This window comes from Rhynchophorus ferrugineus, unplaced genomic scaffold (assembly GCF_030347505.1).
Source record: "Rhynchophorus ferrugineus isolate W39M unplaced genomic scaffold, kcgeb_rfMv2 rfM1, whole genome shotgun sequence".
Classification (NCBI taxonomy): Eukaryota; Metazoa; Arthropoda; class Insecta; order Coleoptera; family Curculionidae; genus Rhynchophorus; species Rhynchophorus ferrugineus.
The window spans coordinates 86692560-86713908 of record NW_027472580.1 but is presented as its reverse complement, the minus strand read 5'-3'; the positions used below and the strand labels follow the sequence as shown (position 1 = coordinate 86713908).

The window sequence follows — 21349 nt, the reverse complement described above, 5'->3', positions numbered from 1 at the left end:
TTATCGATTAAAAAAAATATCTAACAGCTCAGCTTTCGGTCGCATCAAATGAACTTAAAATGTCGTTAAACCAAACTCTGCAAGCACCAAAGTGTGAAATGGAAAGATATGAAATTTTAACTGAGAGAAAAAATGCAAGATAAACACACAAGATTTTCGATCCCTCTTATGACGGCGTTTCCCCTTACCCTGCGAGAAGTTTAAATTGAAATGGATAGTACCGACGAAAGATTAGATGTTTGCGAAATCGTTTTATGAAGGTATTAAGAGCGAGTTTGATTAATTTTCCTTGGAGAATTTCCAAACTCGTCGTGTTTAACCAAGCGTTTCATCTTTTTCGAATAAACGACTCAGGTGGCTTAAATTAGATTTCCTCCCTTTTTTTGTTTGCCCGCTGTCTACTGGTAGATACTGTTTACACTCCAGCGATTAGTGAATATGACTAATGTACTTTTGATGTAATATTAAAGCAAACCAGATGTTCTCTCAAACTGACTTGATACAATCGATTGTTTTCATTAATTAATGAAGACAAAATTTAGGAAGCAAATCAAGTTATTTTAGTTGGCAACGATTTTAATAAAGTAGTTTATGCAGTATCATATTGCTGACTGAGAAAGACTGAACGATACTTTATCAAAATACATCTACAATTGACAATTTTTATTCTTTAGGACATTATGCTCCTCATTCAACATTAATAAAAAATGTTCCGTGTAATAATATTAAATAAAACTTGTACTATCTAAATCATCTCAATGTTCCATCACTTGAATTTGTCTTACTTTCAAGATTTTATTTATAATTTTAAACTTAGTAATCAAATTTTTTAATCTGACTTAATGCTGTACTTGATCTTTATGGCTCAAAAGATGGATTATTTGATTAACATATCTAATATCACCTGACTTCCTAGAGTTTATAACTTGAACCAGTTTGAAAGATAAAGTTTTAAGAATATATTTTTTTGTTATTTATTATAACAATCTAGTAGATTAATACTAATATGCTATTAGTACAAAGTGTTTATTCTACAATAGACACTTCGGACTTAAAATCTATGTCACTGCTTCTAATATGAACTGAGTTTTACTAATAACTTCACTTAACTAAATTAAAAGGTTTTAATATCATTAATCTTCTGACTAATCTATGAGCTAGAGAACCCCTACATCGATGGAGCTCATGGAGCCTCTATTCCTGTTTTTGGGTATAGTCCTTGATATAGTTATCGACAGTATCTACCTTCAATATCTTATTGATTGTCCTTACAAATGGACCATATAGCATCAACAATACCTCGTAGTACTTTATTTAAAATATTTCTATTGATTTAGATGATATAACCTCAGAACGCAATAAATCTATCCATAAGTCCATAAGTCCAAATTGTTTTCGACTTGTTGGTAAAAGCAATACCTTATTATATACTGACAGCGCTGAATATCTACTCCTAACACTTTTTTTTTGTACATTTTTTGTAGTTCAACGTAAGTTCATCACATTTATTTCTGTGGCTTTTAAAAAGCTCTGAAGATAAAATTATATAAATATTTTATAAAATGTGATAAAAACATAACTGATAAAATATGACAGAATAATTCTAAAAATATACAGATATAATTTGAAAAGACTTTCAGCACACAATTTATGAATTTCACAGCAAAGCTTTTTTATTTAGTATAGTAATGTTTACCTCTTCATTCAACGACAATCGTTTACCGTGAAAATTATTGTGTAAAGCGGATCAATATCCGAGTGTTTGAATCGAATTGGTTTAAAATGTTTCAATCTATTTCATTTAACCTAATATTCCTTTACATTTTGGAAATAACCAACGAACAAAATTCCTTCTATATTCCAAATACTTGGCGATAACACACTCTTAGCCAATTCCTGACCACAAACTCCTTATGGGGTCGAAAAAAACACAATTCCATACCAAACTAACCTTTTGTTTTGATTTACGATTATGGTGTTAGATATTTGATAATTTTCCACATTAGAAGGCATTTATTTTAAAGTATTACAAGATATATTAATCACAATATTTTCCATCATTTTCTTCGATGTTGGTTTGTTCTTCAGCATTTCGAAACCATGAGTTGAAATGGTTCTTAACGGCATTTTCAGTGAATTCATATGGTAGCCATTTATCTTCCTTCATAGGTAAATCATCAATCATTTAATTAATTTATCATTTGAGCTATGTGAATTTTTTCGACCAATAAGTGATATAATTCAATGATTTCGAGCTTTTTTGGTTATCCAGGCCATTCATTGACATTACCATCAAAATCGTCACTTCTAAATAGTTAAAACCGATAATAGGGATATGATAGAGTAGTATCGCCATAAAAAAAGGTTTCTAAAATATTTATGGGCCTGGGCAGCAAGCAGAGCTGCAAACAAAACAAATGTAATGAATATAAAAAATGCAATATTGATTAGAATCCACGATTAGCATCTGAATAAATTGAATAAATCAATAACGCTGCATATAAATCTGTTGATTTTAATAGAAAAATGTATAAACCATCGATTTGAACAGTAGAGTTAGATTGTTTAACAGATATTTGCATTAATATTTTCGCATTTTTACTAATCAAAATCGACGATCCAAATGCGTACAAGCAATACATAGTAAGAAATAATTTTATTCTTTTCTAATTGGCACTTGAATGACCATGTCATCGAATGTAATTCCTATATTACACACAGCTTGAAATTTTCCAATTTAATTCAATCATGACTCCACAAACTTATTCCTAATAACACTTTAATAATAAATATCTTACGCAACTTTACAAAATCAACATTATTTTTATTAAATAAAATATTTAAAAAAAATTGAACAGACTTCAAAAAATAAATAAGGTACTCACTAAAAAGTAAATATTAATCAAACTTCTATTTTTAAACAAAAAAAACTTTTAAAATAAAATATGTACATAATAATCGTTTTAATAACTATATAACTATATAAAAATAATCAAAACCCTTATTTAACCTATTTAGCTTAATATCATTACATACACACAATTTGGTTATCTAAACTAAAATACCTGCCTAAACCTATTCATCTACTAATTACAATATTATTTTAACCACTGCCATCTAATCAATTTGAAGTCGGTACGAGCAACAAATTGGATTTGCTTTGACATTTTGCTATGACACAAAATTTTATTATTACTTTTGTATTGGGTGGGATCGGTAACTTTGTATTGTTAAAAAACCTAATTTTGGTTATTTTTGACTTTTTAGATAGTTCATTAATTATTCTTTGAATGCGGTTCAATTTTTTTGCATATTTTATTTTTCCCTTTTTAGCCTTAGATATTTACTCAACAAATTATACAGCCATTTTATTGAGTATTACAATGGGTAGGCCAAGTATGAAGAATGATAGATATAAAGAAATAGTGATTGAATATAAGAAACGCTCAGACCCCGGGGTCCGCTACCTAGTCTAGGTGATTTGACAAATGTTTTAACCAAACTAGAATAGTTAGCAAACTAGCCTGCAATATTTTTACGGCTTCTCTAATGATATAGTTAGTGCCTAAAAAGCAAACTGAGCGGCTTTTGCACTGAACGACTTTGGTAAGAAAAAACATTACTAAAAACTCCTCAGAAACCCCTGAAGATTATAGCGGTCCGGGACCTGCTTTCACCGTCAGCTTTCCTAATAAACTTCAAAGTATACAATTAGTTGTCTGTATATCTCCATAATATTTAAGGAAATATCCTCTAATTTCTAACCGTTGAGGAGTTGTGTCTTCCATCACATCAGCTCAGCAGTAACATTATACACAAATATCTGATTATTTTAGATTAAAAAAATATTTGAAAACAATGTACGCGCCTTTGAAATTTGAGGGTTTCCCTCGATTTCCCTGAATTCCACCATCAGATCCTGACTTGGTTCCAATCGGACCACTTAGGGAGTGAACTCTTTCGATTAAAAAAATAATATTGTGTATCGGTCCTCAATTGACGGAGAAATCGGTGAACATACATAAAAAAATATACAGTCGAACAAAGAACCTCCTAAATAAGAAGATAATAGAAAAAGTGGAGACGAGAAAGTATTTACGCGTCAGTAAATATAAAACGACTAAAAAAACATTCCATATGAATATATCGAACAAAGGCACTCTTAATATTCCATTTATCTTTCAGTTACAACCAATTTCGTTCCGGTTATTTTCTTTTCATATTTCCTGGACGCAAATTTCCGTTCGATCCCGCTTTGTTTTCGGTACTTCGCGTAATTTCATTCCTCGTGTAAACAAACAAATTACGCGACGAGAAAGCTGTCGAATCGAAGTCAAGCGTACGTATCGATTATACAATGCGAGAGAGAAAAATTGGACTTGGATGAAGGCAAATTTTCCATTTTCCTTGAGGCTGTAGCCGCCGTACATAGAAATAAATATTAAATGCGCATCGTCGTTCTCCATTTGTCGCTTCAGCAGAAACTCTTATTTCCACACTGCCATATTATGTTGACATTCAAAAGGACTCTAAATAATTCAATAATCCTCGAGATGTTCTTTATATTTCAAGGCTTTCCAGCTTCTACGCAACAGATACAATAAACAGTTCACCTTAGCGGATTACCATTTCCTTATTCATGTGTATCAGATATGGATATGGCTATAATATTACACAACTGTGTTAGTAACAAATCGCAAAAGACAGCTGACAGTTTTTAAAAAAACTTTGTGGATATATCTTATATAAAAATTTGGATGCGAGAAAATCTTTTCCGCCAAAAACAAAGAACCGTAACTAGTGCAGTATTAGTATTAGTCATAGAGAAATAAAGGTTTAACTTCATAGGAAATTTTGGCGAAATGTTTCGCGACGTCCACCATGTAGATGTCGCTACTTTTAACATATTACTTGTTTTATTCGCTATGCTAAGATCCGCGACGGGATACTGTTTATACGCTATTTTCAATGTGCCCTATATAGAGAACAGTGTGGTTAGATTTTTATAATATATATATTATTAAATAATTATTATTTTATTTTATTAGTTTATACAAGTCGGTAGTTGAAATTCATTCTCGTTCTAGTATGTTGTGTGTCCGGATGCACAGATAGTGACGAAATACATCATCGTTTTCCGTTAAAAAAGTGCCCTGTGATTTAATAAATGAGTAGAAAACATAAAAAATCCTAAACTGGTTGGGTTAAACATTTAAACTGGTTGGGTCTTTATTTGTAGTGCTCCTATTTCCACCGTTCCAAGCCAACAACCATGGTGTTCGAGGCAAGTATAATCGACATTTGAACAATCTCCAGAAGGTAATGGTAAAGTTCTTATTCATTCAGCCAGTATCCCCCATTCTGCTCATTCTTACCGTTAATTACTTAACTCTACAACTTCGGTTCAGATGTTCCTATAAGAACAAAGAAAGGTTTACGTTGTACCGTTATTTAGTAAAACTTTTGAAAAAATAAATTAAATGTAACGTACAATTATGAATAAAACAGTAGAACTACAAATTGAGTGTGATTCTATAGAAGCAAGACAATATCTCGTGCCCCAGACTACTACAAAATTGTTTTATTATACTGCCAATAGGTCTTTGAGCTATGCCCTATTTTATTCAACGATTTTGCCACGTCGATAATATAACAAAATTTTTGTCAAACGTTTTAAAAAAAATTAAATTTAAAACCCTTCAATTGTACATTCCATAATAATCTTTGGGATAAAATATTAGAAGTACTAACAAGATGTGCTATATACTTTTGAGTAAAAGAGGTGAACAGAATATTAAGAGAAAAAGACTCAAAGTTTGCTTTCAGTATAAGAAAACAAAAAGACAGAACTCTAATAGATCCTATTAAATTGATGGCACTAAACAAATATGAAAAAGAAGAAAGACGGAAGAGATAATTTTGATTTGCAATGCACCAAAGTTTTTTGCTTGCGGTATTATATATATATATATATATTGTAGATAAATTTACATTATATATTTATATTTATTGTTATAGGTTATATTTATATTGACTTATTTTTAAATATTATATTTATATTAAATTGTAAATAAAGACAAAAATTGTTTTTTATTTAAATTTCATTGGTCAATTAAACATAACGTCAAGGCTGTCACGTACTAAACATTACTCATGAGCCAATCAAATGTCTTCACCTATGATGTCTGTGCCTATAATGGAGATTTAAATTAACCAATCAAATTACTTGAATGGCCGATTATAGCGCCTTCTGGATGTTGGGCGAAGCAAAATTTTGCGCTAGAGTTCCCTATTGAGCTGCATCTCTATTACTCTTTGGTATTAGTGACTATTCTTGATTACTTATAAAAATAGATTCACAGTTGTACTTCGAATGAAAAAATCATACCACGGTATATTAACAGAACTCCACTTTACTTTATTGAAACCGCTGAATTATGTCCAGATTGATCTTCTTGGCACAACCCCATATCTGGGTGCCATATGTCTATATAGGCTTAAGGAGTTAGCCGAGCGGTATTTGATGCATTTAAATCGCCTTATTGTGAAACTCTGCTTTACGCCACTGAGGCTTATGGACGGCTTTTTATAATGTAAATAATAAAATCCGTAAAATGGTGATATATTCATAAGGCTACTATGCCTAGTACTCAAATGGTTTCTTCGGTTCGAGCAAATAATTATCCGTCCTAAAAAATAATTTTAGAGTAAAATTCAGACTTTTTAAATTATCACCAGGTTCGAATGTTCTCAATCGATAATTCCCAACGCCTCAATTAATTCAACATAATGTCTTATGAAAGTGCTTTATCATTAACATATTATTGGCATAGTTGCAAATGTGTGATACTTAAGATTAAGGGGGCTAAAATATCCATCTAAATATTTGAAAAATACAGTAATATTTTAAGTTTCACTCACAGTATGAATTAACTTGAAAAGCTATTCTATTCAAGCAAAGAAGGGGCAACTTCTTGAACGGTGATATAAAGAGACTTTAAGGGTTTTATCTATTAAAAAACACACCAAACCTATCTCACTCGTCACACGCCCTACACTTGTACGTTATCCTATCTGAATAGCTTATAGTTATAATTTTTTTTACTATCACCTGTACCTTCGTCCACTAATTTGCTTTCGTTCATCTTCTAAATGACATTATTTCTATCCAAATTTCTATAGTATCCCTCTATGAAATGGTTGAGAATCTAACCTACAAAAATCCACCTTTGAAGGTATTTCACCTTAAACTGCAAGTTTCTGTCCAACTTCAGTTCAACTTTGGTGCTCTTACACACACCCTATACCAAGAATCCACGGACTGAAGTTGTTTTTTCGCAACTTAAGTACTTTTGCTTCTAATTTTTGTGGTTAGTGTTTTTTGATCACCTTCAACCCACCTTCTGTGACTTCACTTAACTACATTAAGAAATATTTCGAGTAACTACGGAACGTCAACCTGTCTTCTTTTCTTGATAATTTCATTTTAGTTCATTGAATACATTCAAAGGAGAATAATCTCCATGGAATCATGCTGACTACCCTATTTAATAATTATGAAAGGAGTTTAGAATAGAATAGACACCAGGAGATGGAGAGGAGATTATTAGAAGGCAGGCCAAGACAACGCACTCATTCGCCATTCAACTAGTCTTAGGACTGATGGCCCTTGCAAATAGCCGCAATAGAGAGTACAACGTTGCTATATAACCTATGTCCTAAAAATATTGTTCAAATATTGGTTAATTTTTCAGAGATCCTCAGATCAGATTCATGTTCCTCAGGGTTATTAAAACAGCTCTATTTCCGAAAATGATTAGAATTTTGAGAAATTCTCTAAGACCATATTCCTTTAAGGTTAAGTTTTGAAAATGTTAAAAAATTAAATTACTTTGTGAATACAAGTCTACAAGATATCTGGTGCGCTTTTTTAGTGAGGCGGCTTCTAAACCGACGTATCTAAAAATACGTTACGAATTCGACGTCTTGAACTCGAGCGTATTGAAACTAGCAAACTTTTCGAGATGGTTAACATCATATCTCAATTTCTACTGAACCGACTTACTTAAAATTTAGTGTGTGCCTTCTCAATAAAATCATATATATGGATTCATATTAAAAGAGTTATATCTTCTAAAATAATTTAAATTTTGAAAAATCCTTTTAATGATATATTTGTAAATGTCTAAACTTTGAAAATATGAAAAAATAGATATTATTTTAAAATTTTTAGACTAGAAACTTTCTTAATATTTAGCAGCACTCATAAATTTATATGTAGTTTCATTACAACAGGCATAACATGCGAATTTCATTTTTAAAATGAACGCGAGCAATATTCCTGCTACACAGACAGACTCAATTATTCACGAAACCACAAGATTAAATCAGTTTGTGCATAGAAGTCTACAAGTTATTCAGTGTGCTGTTTTAGTGGCATATAAACCTCTACATCCAAAAGCAAAAGTTTAGATACTTACAACGTAGGGCAAAAGTCCCGCTACCATTGCTGTCGTACCGTACTGACGAAAATTCTCATGTCAACGGTAAATTGTGGTTTTGTAAGACGGACGATTAGGATATTTTTGAAGCAATTTCCGCTTAATGGAATGGAACGATTATTTTCAATAAATATTGCCACTACTTCTGATCGTTCTTGTATCATATATTTATCCATAATAAAGTTTTGACGTCTACATAACACAATCGTTAAAACTAAATTGAGCTAAACGTCATATAACGAAAATGGCGCGCAATCAAAATAGTAGAGGGACTTTTGGCGAACCTGTTATTTCTTCAAACTCTATACATTCTTCTATGGTGCCAAAGTAAAACTGTATATTTAGATTAACACTAAAATAAGTATATTCCGAAAAATATTTTAAATTAAAAAAAATCATCCTAAGGGTTCATTTGTAAAGGGTTAAAAAAAGGCTTCGAAAATATGAAAATTAAAATGACTTTTATTTAATTTCTAGACTAGAAACCCCGTTAATGCTTAGCGTAACATTTGTAAATTTGGTCTCATTGCAAAATGCATAACATTCGAATTGGATTTTTCGAAATGAAACGCGATTCATATAAAATGAACGTGAGCAATATTCCTGGTACCCAGACAAACTTAATTATTCACGAAACCGCAAGATTAAATCAGTTTGTGCATAGAAGTCTGCAGGTTATCCGGCGTCCATTTTTGAACCGACCGCCCGGATATTCGTTAAACTTCTCCACATCGCTACCGTAATCAAAATATCCTGCCAATTACACTAACTAGTTTTGTCGTAGTTTGCAATCTGGTTTTGGACGGAGTGGCCGCCATATTCGGTCCGGAATCCAGCGGAATTAACGAAATAATCGAGTCGACGACCACCGCTCTCCGCCTGCCGCATTTCCAGACCTTCTGGAACACGAAATCGACGCGGAACGATGACGACGTCGAGAACGACAACGGACCCGGCACCGTTTTCAATTTACACCCCAACTCGGCCGACCTGTCCAAGGCGCTGGCCACCCTGGTACGGGATAACGATTGGCATAGCTACACGGTCATTTACGAGGATGACGACAGTCTAATCAGGCTCAGGGAATGCCTGAAGAATAGGAAATCGGACGACTCCGTGGTCACCTTCAAGAAATTGGGTGCAGGTCCCGATTATCGGTGAGTATGATGAATTTAAGATAAACCGACCAACTCATTTTGTAGAGTCAGTTTTAAATTTTTTATACTAGATGGGTCAACGAGCCAATACATATAGAGTTAGTTTTTCAAAATTGTATATTGTATTGAATAGGTTGACGAAAAAGTTATTTCGGTTTTGGCATTAGACGCATAAGACACTACCGTTCGAAAGTTAGGTTCAAAAAAAAATATTTTAGCTGATATAAAACAGTAGTGCAAAGTAAATTAGTTTTAAAGGATTTTTTTTAATTTTAAGTTTTATTGTAAAAAATCATTAGATCTCGAAAGAACGATTATCTTGAGGCTACCCACGAATTGATCTATTTGTTGGCATATATCGTAATTTGCAGTAATCAGAAGGAGCAAAGTCTGGAGACTACGGCGAGTGAGATAACACTTCCCATTTTAATGTTTCCAAGTATGTTTTCACCAATTTTTGAACATGTAGCGAACGTTGTTTTGCTGAAGAATATCAATGTTATGCCTTTGCTGGTATTCTAACTGGTTCTCGGGTCACACGCATTGGTTATGTCAAGTAGCATCTTCAAGTGATCGTCTGCCAATTATTTTTCTGCCCGGAATAATATTGGCCTTCGGTGTCAAAATCAACATCTTTGAAATTTCGATAGCAGTATCCTTACGTAAAATTGATGGAGCATGGTTGCCATAAGCTTCATATAGCACTCAATGTCATCAACGAAGATCGCAGTATTTCTGTCCTCAATAGTTAGAAGATATGCGGTGTAAATCAAATATAAAACTAGTCCAAGAATGCACATGATTACATTTAAATATAACGTTTCTTCAGTTGCGGTAGGATGATAATATGCCCATCAAATCAGACTTTGTCAAAGGTTTGACTTATGCCCAACAAAGAAACAGAGCATTATAGTTTATTTTTCAGGCATGTATTAATTTAGTCTGAACTGTCCCACAATGTGATTTAGATTAGATTTTTCTTCTTTGGATTTTTATTTGCAAAGAAAACTATTATTCCCTTATTTTCATCATTCAAAAAGTAACCAACATAACAGGTCAATTGAAAAGTACCCGGCCTGGCACATAGATGGCGCTACTAGATTTAAATCCATATGTTATAAATTTGCAAGCTGTCGGATCATTAGTTTGCGAATTATACCATTTTAAGTGAAGCAACTTTAGTTATTGCGAAAATGGAATAAAAAGGAATTTCGCGTGTTGATAAAATATTGCTTTTTGAAAGGCAAAAATACAGATGAAGGAAAAACTTGGCTTGATGCCGAGTTTCCGGACACTGCCCCGGGAAAATCAACCATAAAGGATTGGTATGATAAGTTTAGACGTGGTGAAATAAGCACCGAAAAAAATCGAAAAAATTATGAGTATGAAAAAGGGTATGAGAAAGCTCTCTGCAAAGTGGGAGCCAAAGCTGTTGATAATTCGGAGCAGTGTTTGAAAATGATCAAGCGTAATAAACCCGAGTTTTTGCATCGATATGTGACAATGGATGAAACGTGGATCGATCATTTCACTTCGGAGTCATCCGAATGGACTACACACGGTGAACCCGCTCCAAAGCGTGGAAAAGCGCAACAGTCGACTGACAAGGTTATGGCGTCTGTATTTTGAGATGCGCATGGAATAATTTTCATTGACTACCTTGATAACGGAAAGACCATCAACAGCGACTATTACATAGCGTTATTAGACCGTTTGAAGGACGAAATTGCCGAAAAACAGCCCCACTTAAAAAAAAAGAAAGTACTAAAAGAAGCCAAAAATGAATTGGGCTTCGAATTGCTTCCTCGTCCACCGTATTCTCCAGATCTGGCCCCAGCAACTATTTCCTGTACTCAGATCTTAAAAGAATGCTCGGTGGGAAGAAACTTTCGTCGAATGAAGAGGTAATCGACGAAGCTGAGGCCTCTTTTGGAGCAAAAGACAAATCGTACTACAGAAATGGTACCGAAAAGTTGAAGGGTCGCTATAATCAGTGTATCACACTTGAAGGGAATTATCTTGAATAAAAAAAAATTAATTTTACCGAAAAAGTATGTTTTACTATGTTATGGTGAAAAAAAAAGACTTTTCTATTTAAAAAACAGTATAGAAATTTACTTGCACTCGATTTAGTACTCCGCCTTGTGGTATCTAATAAATAACACCATAACGTTGCAATAAAGATAACATTAAAGCACATAAAAGAATATTGATATCGAAATGACCATGGACATTCTAAAATAGACATAGAACTATTGCAGTAAATTATCACAGATAATTTGCCGGGAAAACATCCAATTTTTACCAAGATCCAGACAGGGGTAATACCCGAGCCCTGGCCATTCTTTTTATCCAGAAAGGATGGGCAATTTTCAATTCTGGCGTGTTACTCACGCTTGACTTATACTCCTTTCGGAATAAAAAATTGAATGGGCCCCGTTACACTGAAAAGAAAGGTAAACGTCTCTTAAATTATCCAGTATACCAATCATCTGGCACGCTGCCGTTTAAATAAACAATGGCGCTGGCTGTCTGACGAAAGGTTTATTGTTTTTCTACGATGTAATTGTTTTCTTTTTACCGTTAGACAAGGAATTAAAGGTATATATAACGCCAGGTGGCGAATAACAATAACAATTTGCCTTCGTTCTGAATAGCTATACACTGAATTAAATAACGTTTATAATATTAGATTTACAACAATATAATTTTATAGATATTTTTTAGCAAAATTACATACTATCTAATGTACCTGAATTAATTTAGTGTTTTTAATAAATTTCAGCACGGAAAAACATATTTGAAGGATAAAAGGTCAACAGAAAAGTCCCCGGCCTACCATATTAAAATATATTTTTTGGCAAAATTAGTTTTTTTATTCAACATAATTTCCTTCACGGGTGATACACTGATTATAGTAACCCTCCAACCTTTCGATACCATTTTTGTACTACTATTTGTCCTTTGCTTCAAAATAGGCCTTAGTTTCGGCGATCACCTCTTCATTCGACGAAAATGTCTTCCCAGCGAGCATCCTTTTGAGATCTGAAAACAAGAAATAGTCGCTGGTGACCAGATCTGGAGAATACGGTGGATAAGACAGCAATTCATGGATTTTTGCCATCGTTTTCCCTGATTTGTGACACGATGCATTGTCTTAGTGAAGCAGCACCTTCTGTTTTTTCAAATGCGGACGTTTTTTCGTCCTTCAAACGATCCAATAAGCTATGTAATAGTCGCTGTTGATGGTCCTTTCTTTTTCAAGGTAGTCATTGAAAATTATTCCACACGCATCCCAAAATACAGACGCCATAACCTTGCCAGCCGACTGTTGCGTTTTGCCACGATTTGGAGCGGATTCATCGTGTGCACTCCACTCAGATTACTGTCGATCGGAGGGAAATGATGGAGCCATGTTTCATCCACTGTCACATATCGACGCAAAAGTCCTAATCATCAACTCGTCGTTGTTTTTGGTCAAAAGTGAGCTCGCGCGGCACCCACTTTGCCCAGTGCTTTCTCATACCCAAATATTCGTGAATGATATGATGTAAACATTCAGTTGATAGCTTTAGAATGTCTGCTATTTCATGCAATTTTAATTTACGGTTATTCAAAATCATTTTGTGGATTTTTTAAATGTTTTCGTCGGTAACAACCTCTTTTGGGCGTCCACTGCGCTCACCGTCTTCGGTGCTAATTTCACCACGTCTAAACTTAGCATACCAATCCTTAATGGTTTATTTTTCCTGGGACAGTATCCAGAAATAGGGACAATATTTTTTTCCCTTCAAAGAGCAATATATATTCAACACGCAAAATTCCTTTTCATCCATTAGTTTCGCAATAACAAAATTTGCTTCACTCAAAATGCTATAATTCACAATCTAATAATCCGACAGCTGCCAAATTTATATACGCATCTTTTGAGTGTTAGGGCTAATTAAAAAACATATGGATTTAATTCTAGTTGCGCCATCGATTCAATTGACCTGTTATGACAATAAAATTTTATTTTGATACATTGAAAGGATGAACATGAATACGTACGTAGCTTCGCTAGGTGCAGTGGTGACGCAATTTATGATTGTGAATCTTTAAAATTGTAATTGTCCAAAAGGCAACGGACAAGTGTATCCGATAAGGAATATGATCAAGTCAGTAACCCGGAGGTTTAAGACCGGATATCTCCTGGATGAGTCACTCGCAAATCGATAAACTTAATGCCGGGTACGGTCATTTGAAAACCACATAAAGCAATGGGAACAGTCCAGAGAAACGTTAGTTGATAAAAATAATACTCTCAATTATAACAAAAAAAAATAGCCACTAAAAATAAATATAAGTTAACTAAAGGAGAATAAAGACCTATAATATTCCCATATACTTTAAAATCAAAATCATGGACTCCCAAATGAAGTTATGTGTATATCTATTGGATATCTAGAATGTTTTGCGAAATATTGTCTTAGTGATAAAAAGTAAAAGTCTCACTCTCTCACTAGTATTGCTACTGATCATAAAATAACGAATATATTACAAAAATTCTAAATATAAAGAGCATTTAAGCAAAGCTGTCAAGGGTAACTGATTCCTTCAGAAATATATAATCTATTACAAGTTTTTCTTAAATACCTAAACAACGTCATCAAATCATACAATATAAAACTATTCTTGTGAATGTTAATCACAAATATTACCACTACAAATTCACTATAGCTCATTGCCACTGTAGATTAAACTTATTCAAAGATCCAAATACAAAAATAAGAACTTACGTATCTTATATTAGCTAAAACTGACAAAAACTGTTAGCAACAGACAGTTCATCCTTTAAATAGATAAAGAAAATAAATACATTTTTTTGCCAATAAATGAGGAATATTTGTGTCATTATACACATATATGTTAAACTTAATAGCTTGATATAAAGTTTCTGCTTTTGTTAACCTATGAATGTCAAATAATCACGTAAACGCATGTGAACCAATCACAGTCAAAACTAATAACTTGCAAGAAATATTTATGTGTGGAATATTTATTTATGTTACACATGTGGTATAAAATAAATAGTTAAAGTGCTATTCAACTGTATCAAAATCTATATATAAAACACTCTAAATATTTTTCAAGCTATGTTATGAACAGAACTATATTGGTATGTTTCAAAACAGTAATTTATAGGTAAGTTGGTAAAGTCCTGATCAAAAGGATAGAAAGCCTTTCTGTCCGCTTAGGGTGTAAATGTTTTTGATTATAGATATATGTTCTTAATCATAAATAAAATCAAAAAGTTCCACATTTAATCCACATTAAATTGTATGTCCAGATAAACTCTAGTTAAAAAAAAATAAATAAAAATGCAGATATGTAAGTTCTGTTTTTTTATCGTTTTGGTTATCTTTAATTTAGTAAAAGTATTTTGTTACTAAAGAAAAAAATTATTGTATCAACTGAGGTATAATATAAATTATTGTCACTGTCACTTTTTTGCGTATTTTATGAAATTATGAGTTATAATTATGAGAAATAAATAGTTAAAGTGCTATTCAACTAAATCAAAATCTATATATAAAACACTCTAAACATTTTTCAAGCTATGTTATGAACAGAACTATATTGGTATGTTTCAAAACAGTAATTTATAGGTAAGTTGGTAAAGTTCTGATCAAAACGATAGAAAGCCTTTCTGTCCGCTTAGGGTGTAAATGTTTTTGATTATAGATATATGTTCTTAATCATAAATAAAATCAAAAAGTTCCACATCCAATCCACATTAAATAGTATGTCCAGATAAACTCTAATTGAAAAAAACATAAATAAAAATGCAGATATGTAAGTTCTGTTTTTTATCGTTTTGTTTATCTTTAATTTAGTAAAAGAATTTTGTTACTAAAGAAAAAAATTATTGTATCAACTGAGGTATAATATAAATTATTGTCACTGTCACTTTTTTGCGTATTTTATGAAATTATGAGTTATAATTATGAGAAATAAATAGTTAAAGTGCTATTCAACTAAATCAAAATCTATATATAAAACACTCTAAACATTTTTCAAGCTATGTTATGAACAGAACTATATTGGTATGTTTCAAAACAGTAATTTATAGGTAAGTTGGTAAAGTTCTGATCAAAACGATAGAAAGCCTTTCTGTCCGCTTAGGGTGTAAATGTTTTTGATTATAGATATATGTTCTTAATCATAAATAAAATCAAAAAGTTCCACATCCAATCCACATTAAATTGTATGTCCAGGTAAACTCTAGTTAAAAAAAAAATAAAAATGCAGATATGTAAGTTCTGTTTTTTTATCGTTTTGTTTATCTTTAATTTAGTAAAAGTATTTTGTTACTAAAGAAAAAAATTATTGTATCAACTGAGGTATAATATAAATTATTGTCACTGTCACTTTTTTGCGTATTTTATGAAATTATGAGTTATAATTATGAGAAATAAATAGTTAAAGTGCTATTCAACTAAATCAAAATCTATATATAAAACACTCTAAACATTTTTCAAGCTATGTTATGAACAGAACTATATTGGTATGTTTCAAAACAGTAATTTATAGGTAAGTTGGTAAAGTTCTGATCAAAACGATAGAAAGCCTTTCTGTTCGTTTAGGGTGTAAATGTTTTTGATTATAGATATATGTTCTTAATCATAAATAAAATCAAAAAGTTCCACATCCAATCCACATTAAATAGTATGTCCAGATAAACTCTAATTGAAAAAAACATAAATAAAAATGCAGATATGTAAGTTCTGTTTTTTATCGTTTTGTTTATCTTTAATTTAGTAAAAGAATTTTGTTACTAAAGAAAAAAATTATTGTATCAACTGAGGTATAATATAAATTATTGTCACTGTCACTTTTTTGCGTATTTTATGAAATTATGAGTTATAATTATGAGAAATAAATAGTTAAAGTGCTATTCAACTAAATCAAAATCTATATATAAAACACTCTAAACATTTTTCAAGCTATGTTATGAACAGAACTATATTGGTATGTTTCAAAACAGTAATTTATAGGTAAGTTGGTAAAGTTCTGATCAAAACGATAGAAAGCCTTTCTGTTCGTTTAGGGTGTAAATGTTTTTGATTATAGATATATGTTCTTAATCATAAATAAAATCAAAAAGTTCCACATCCAATCCACATTAAATAGTATGTCCAGATAAACTCTAATTGAAAAAAACATAAATAAAAATGCAGATATGTAAGTTCTGTTTTTTATCGTTTTGTTTATCTTTAATTTAGTAAAAGAATTTTGTTACTAAAGAAAAAAATTATTGTATCAACTGAGGTATAATATAAATTATTATCACTGTCACTTTTTTGCGTATTTTATGAAATTATGAGAGTCATAACAGTCGCATAACAATTTGATATTCCCAGCTCTTTTAGATATGTTAATGTCAAATTTTCTATTCCTATTAAAAATATGTATAGTTTTAAACTTTTCATTCTTGAACAACATTGGGAAACATTGATTATTCACTTCCAAGAAAAATGTTGATTTTCAACAATCATGCGAAAATTGTAATTACATTTTGGGGGAAATGAAGTCAGGAAACATAACCAACATTATTTCTTTATATTACGATGGAAAGGTGAAAAGAAAAGAAAATTTATAATTGAAAACAACGCTAACCTGCGAAAGAAGTGATAAAAATTATAAAACCTAAACACTTGATAATTGGAAGAATATGGTATAGATGAATGATCGTTTCTATTGTTTTCTACAAACGGCTAGTTCTATGTATGGAGAATCTAAAAAGAAACCCACTTTTTTGAGCTACCTGCTTCCTAGAATCAATTAATCAAGGGAATAAGTGGTATTGAGCTGCTGCTCTCATTCATAACACTATCCGAATTATTGACAATGAATATCTCAATAATGAAGTTCTTAATAAGATTAATATACCGCTCAAAAACACTGTCATATTTCAAGATGACAATACCCCTATAGAAACACCCAAAACGGTTCAGTCTTGATGTGCGGAATATCAGCATATTATAAAACATGTTCCTTGGTCAGCTTTAGAAACGATACTCAGAGACTATACGAATTTATTCCGCAAACAAATGCAACTGTGTGGAGACTTGCCCTGGAGTGATAAATTGGACCGGGTTATGGACTGCCTCTGGGCTTACTAATACACTAAACCGAAACCGCCTCACAGTTGGACCCTGTGGGCGGCTATTGCTATTGCATTAAACTGCACCCGCTGATCGTGCAGCCCTTATTGGGCACGAGGACACGGCGACTCTATTGATTCGCTAATTTGAGTTAAGACACGACTGGATATTGTCGAATGGAGGCAAAAGAGATGACTGCGGCGACGGATAAGGTCGTTTCCACCTAGAAAAGGTGGAGGTTAGCGGCGACGCGGTGCTAAGCTCCCAGCATTTCGACCAGCTGGCGAACAACCGCGTTTTCAGAAGAAATTAAGCTGAGTTGTTTGTGGAATGATTGAGATATGAAGTGCTTGATTTCTGGAGTGTCAGTTTCCTTATGAATTTGATTATTTCTTATGGAGCTTATTTTGAAAACGTGAAGCGGCTTCACCTGGTTGGGTGTAACAAATTTGAAGTAGATATTGACTTGACCGCATAATCGAGCTGCTTCTGTAAACGTTCTTGAATTGTAACCTCGGAGCTGGAGGCCGTGAAGAAAGCAGAATCGTCAGCATGAAACGCGACGTCAATGTGCTTTTTTTTCTCACTAGATCTGAAATAAAGCGGTTAAATAAAGCTGGGACCAGCGTAGATCAGCATGGTCAAGATCAGGAAAACACTTTCCGGTCGAAAACAAATCGACGCTAGCGTACGTCAAGGTTTCGCTTGAGGTACCTCAGCTTTACGTAACCTTTTTATTTCAGATCTGCCGAGAAAAGATGACATTGACGTCGCGTTTTACGCTGACGATACTGACGATTGATACGTGACGATTCCTTCACGGCCTCCAGGCTCGAGGTTACCATTCAAGAACGTTTACTGAAGCAGCTCGATCTTGCGGTCAAGTGGTCCAAATTTTCCAAATTCTGGAGGTTAAAACTCAACCCGCAAAAAACCCAGGCCATCATTTTCCATAAGAAGCGTTACGCACTGCGCGTCTCGCAACGTCACGTGTCTCGGTCTCCGCTTCGACTGACGGTTCGTTTGGCATTCCTAAATCCAGAAAACAATCCAGAAGGGTTCGGGGATAGCTAACCTGCTATCTTTCCTAATCTGCCCTTCTAGCAGACTTCCCATCTCCATCAAATGCTTATTTTACAAGATGTTAATTCGGTCCGTACTCCTCTACGGATCTAATGTCTAGTTCAAGTTCGTTATACCCAACCAGATAAAAGGGCCTCAAATTTTCCAAATTAAGCTCCTCAGGAGAATCCTAAATGCTCCATGGTTTGTCACAAATAATCAAATTCGCAGGGAAAGTGACTTTATGATATCTCAATCCTTCCACAAAAAACAACTCAGCTCAAGTTCTTCTGAAAATGCGCTTGTTCGCGAGCTGGTCGACATGCTGGGAGCTTAGCACCGCGTCATCGCTATCCAGGCTGAAACGACTTCAGCCGTTGCTGCAGTCAGAAGTTTTGCCCCCATGTGTTTTGCCCCAGCATCCAGTCGTTTTTTAACTCAAGTTCGCGAATCTATAGTTAGTTTAACTATCTTTTTTTCGCCTCGTGCATAATAATAATATCCCCAAATTTAATGCAGTAGCAGTAGCGACCCAGGGGTGTCAACTGTAAGGCGGTTTCGGTTTAGTGTATTCATAAGCCCAGAGATAGTCCCACATAACCCGGTCCAACTTGTCACTCATAATTTGCATAGATGGAACACATAGAATTACGAATTATTAACAGTTCATCTGTAAACATTTTAAAGTTTTGATAAATATTAAGGTGTTTAATAACTAATGCAATAATAATAGTAACTATCTGACATTTTATTATTTGAGGTTTGTATTCATTATTTTTATTATTTACTTTATAGACCTAAGTTTCAGAATATGAATAGTTAATTTAGTGATTATAAATGCATTCCATTAATATACGTTTCTTCTTTGTAAAATATAAATTACCTAATTGTGTTCATCATTGTTTTAATATGCATCCTAAAGTTAAATATCAATTTCAAAATTGTTTTATTCATATATTCTCTGTTTTAATATACAAACATTTATTACTATATTATTTATAATATTATTAATTAGTATTATTCTAGTATAATTTATTATTCCATAAGTACGCTTATAACATAAAAGTAAAGGAGAATCATGTATACTTATATTTGATGCTCTGAAGTTGTTACAGTTCTGAAAATAATCTTACTTATGATACTTTATTATAATGTTCAGTGGCGTAATAATTTACACTTATTGATACTTTGTGGGTTATTGAAAGTTAATGGAAATTAGATTTAGTTAAATGCAATTTAAATAATGTTAATGAGTGTTAAGTTCTTGAGATAGTTTGCATATATTTTAATATTTTTTAATATACAGACATTTATTATTTTAATTAATGTTATGTATCAATTATATTTCTGATCTTATAATGAAATTACTAGGAAATCAAGTTTTGGTAACATTTTCTTTAAATTACTTCTTTTATTATACTATATTATGATGGCAACATGATTAATTTAATAAATTGTGTAGTAAAAATAGTAAAATCCCTAATAATTATAATCCTTAGTATCTCATAATATTGGTTCTATGTTTCAGATCCGTATTGAAGCAAATCAAAAATTCTGAAGACGTCCATTTCATCCTGGATTGTCGAGCTGACCACGTCTTGAACGTTTTACGACAAGCCAAACAAGTAAAGCTCCTCGAAGATTATCACAGTTATATACTGACCGACCTGGTACGTAGATTCGGTGGCAGCAAAAAAGCTCGGGACATCGCGGTAAATTTTAAAAGTCCCAGTTATAAATATGAAGTTTATGGGGGCGACATAAAATTTAATCCGACCTTAACGACGGTTTTCCTTTACGTCACCCGCTACGAAGCGACGTTTTTGTTCGTTCGTTGTCGCTGGCTTGTCTTTTTTTCGATCAAAATATACGGCCCCTGTTAATTTTATTATTTCTAACAAATAAAGGAGGATGAGCTATAAAAGTAATTTCAGCAACTCTCATCGATATGAAGATATTGAACGTATAAATTGTAATTTCTACTTTTAGAGGTATATAAAAGACGTTGTTTGATTATACACTGAAAAATAATTCAGTATGTCGAAATTAGAACGAATAATATTAATATATAACACTTCACTCGTCACATTTTCAACCAGCTACATTGTTAAAAACTTGTAGGTAGCCCTTTTTGGTTTCCTTTTGGATGATCCCATTGCACATAGACGTCTGAAACAGTTGATTGTCTACTGCTGATTTCGTTTTTTATCTCTTAGAACCTCAATAATCTGCCAGTGAACAATAAGAATTATTAGATGATTTCCGCTATACAACATAACTATGTGGATATGTAGAATATCGCTTCAGATCTGCTGTACAAACTTATAATCTAAATCTTATTCTAGAGACTATACTAACTTATTCTAAAGACTATTCTAACTTATTCTATAGATTATTATGTCTCACACTATATGTTTATTAATCAGTTCATATGGTATTTTGCGTTTGAGCCCACACACTTCAGTGTCATAGCGCCCATTTA

At 32.6% G+C, this 21349-nt stretch overlaps 1 protein-coding gene across 2 annotated transcripts in view; it reads left to right on the top strand.

The window, feature by feature from the left end:
• The window catches only part of LOC143200926 (glutamate receptor ionotropic, kainate 2), an 80270-nt gene that overhangs the window by 10647 nt on the left and 48274 nt on the right, over positions 1–21349 (top strand). For both annotated transcript variants that reach the window (XM_076411725.1, XM_076411732.1), the window contains 2 exons: positions 9286–9658; positions 20396–20537. In XM_076411725.1, coding sequence (XP_076267840.1) covers positions 9286–9658; positions 20396–20537 — 515 coding nt within the window. The remainder of the gene's footprint in view (positions 1–9285; positions 9659–20395; positions 20538–21349) is intronic.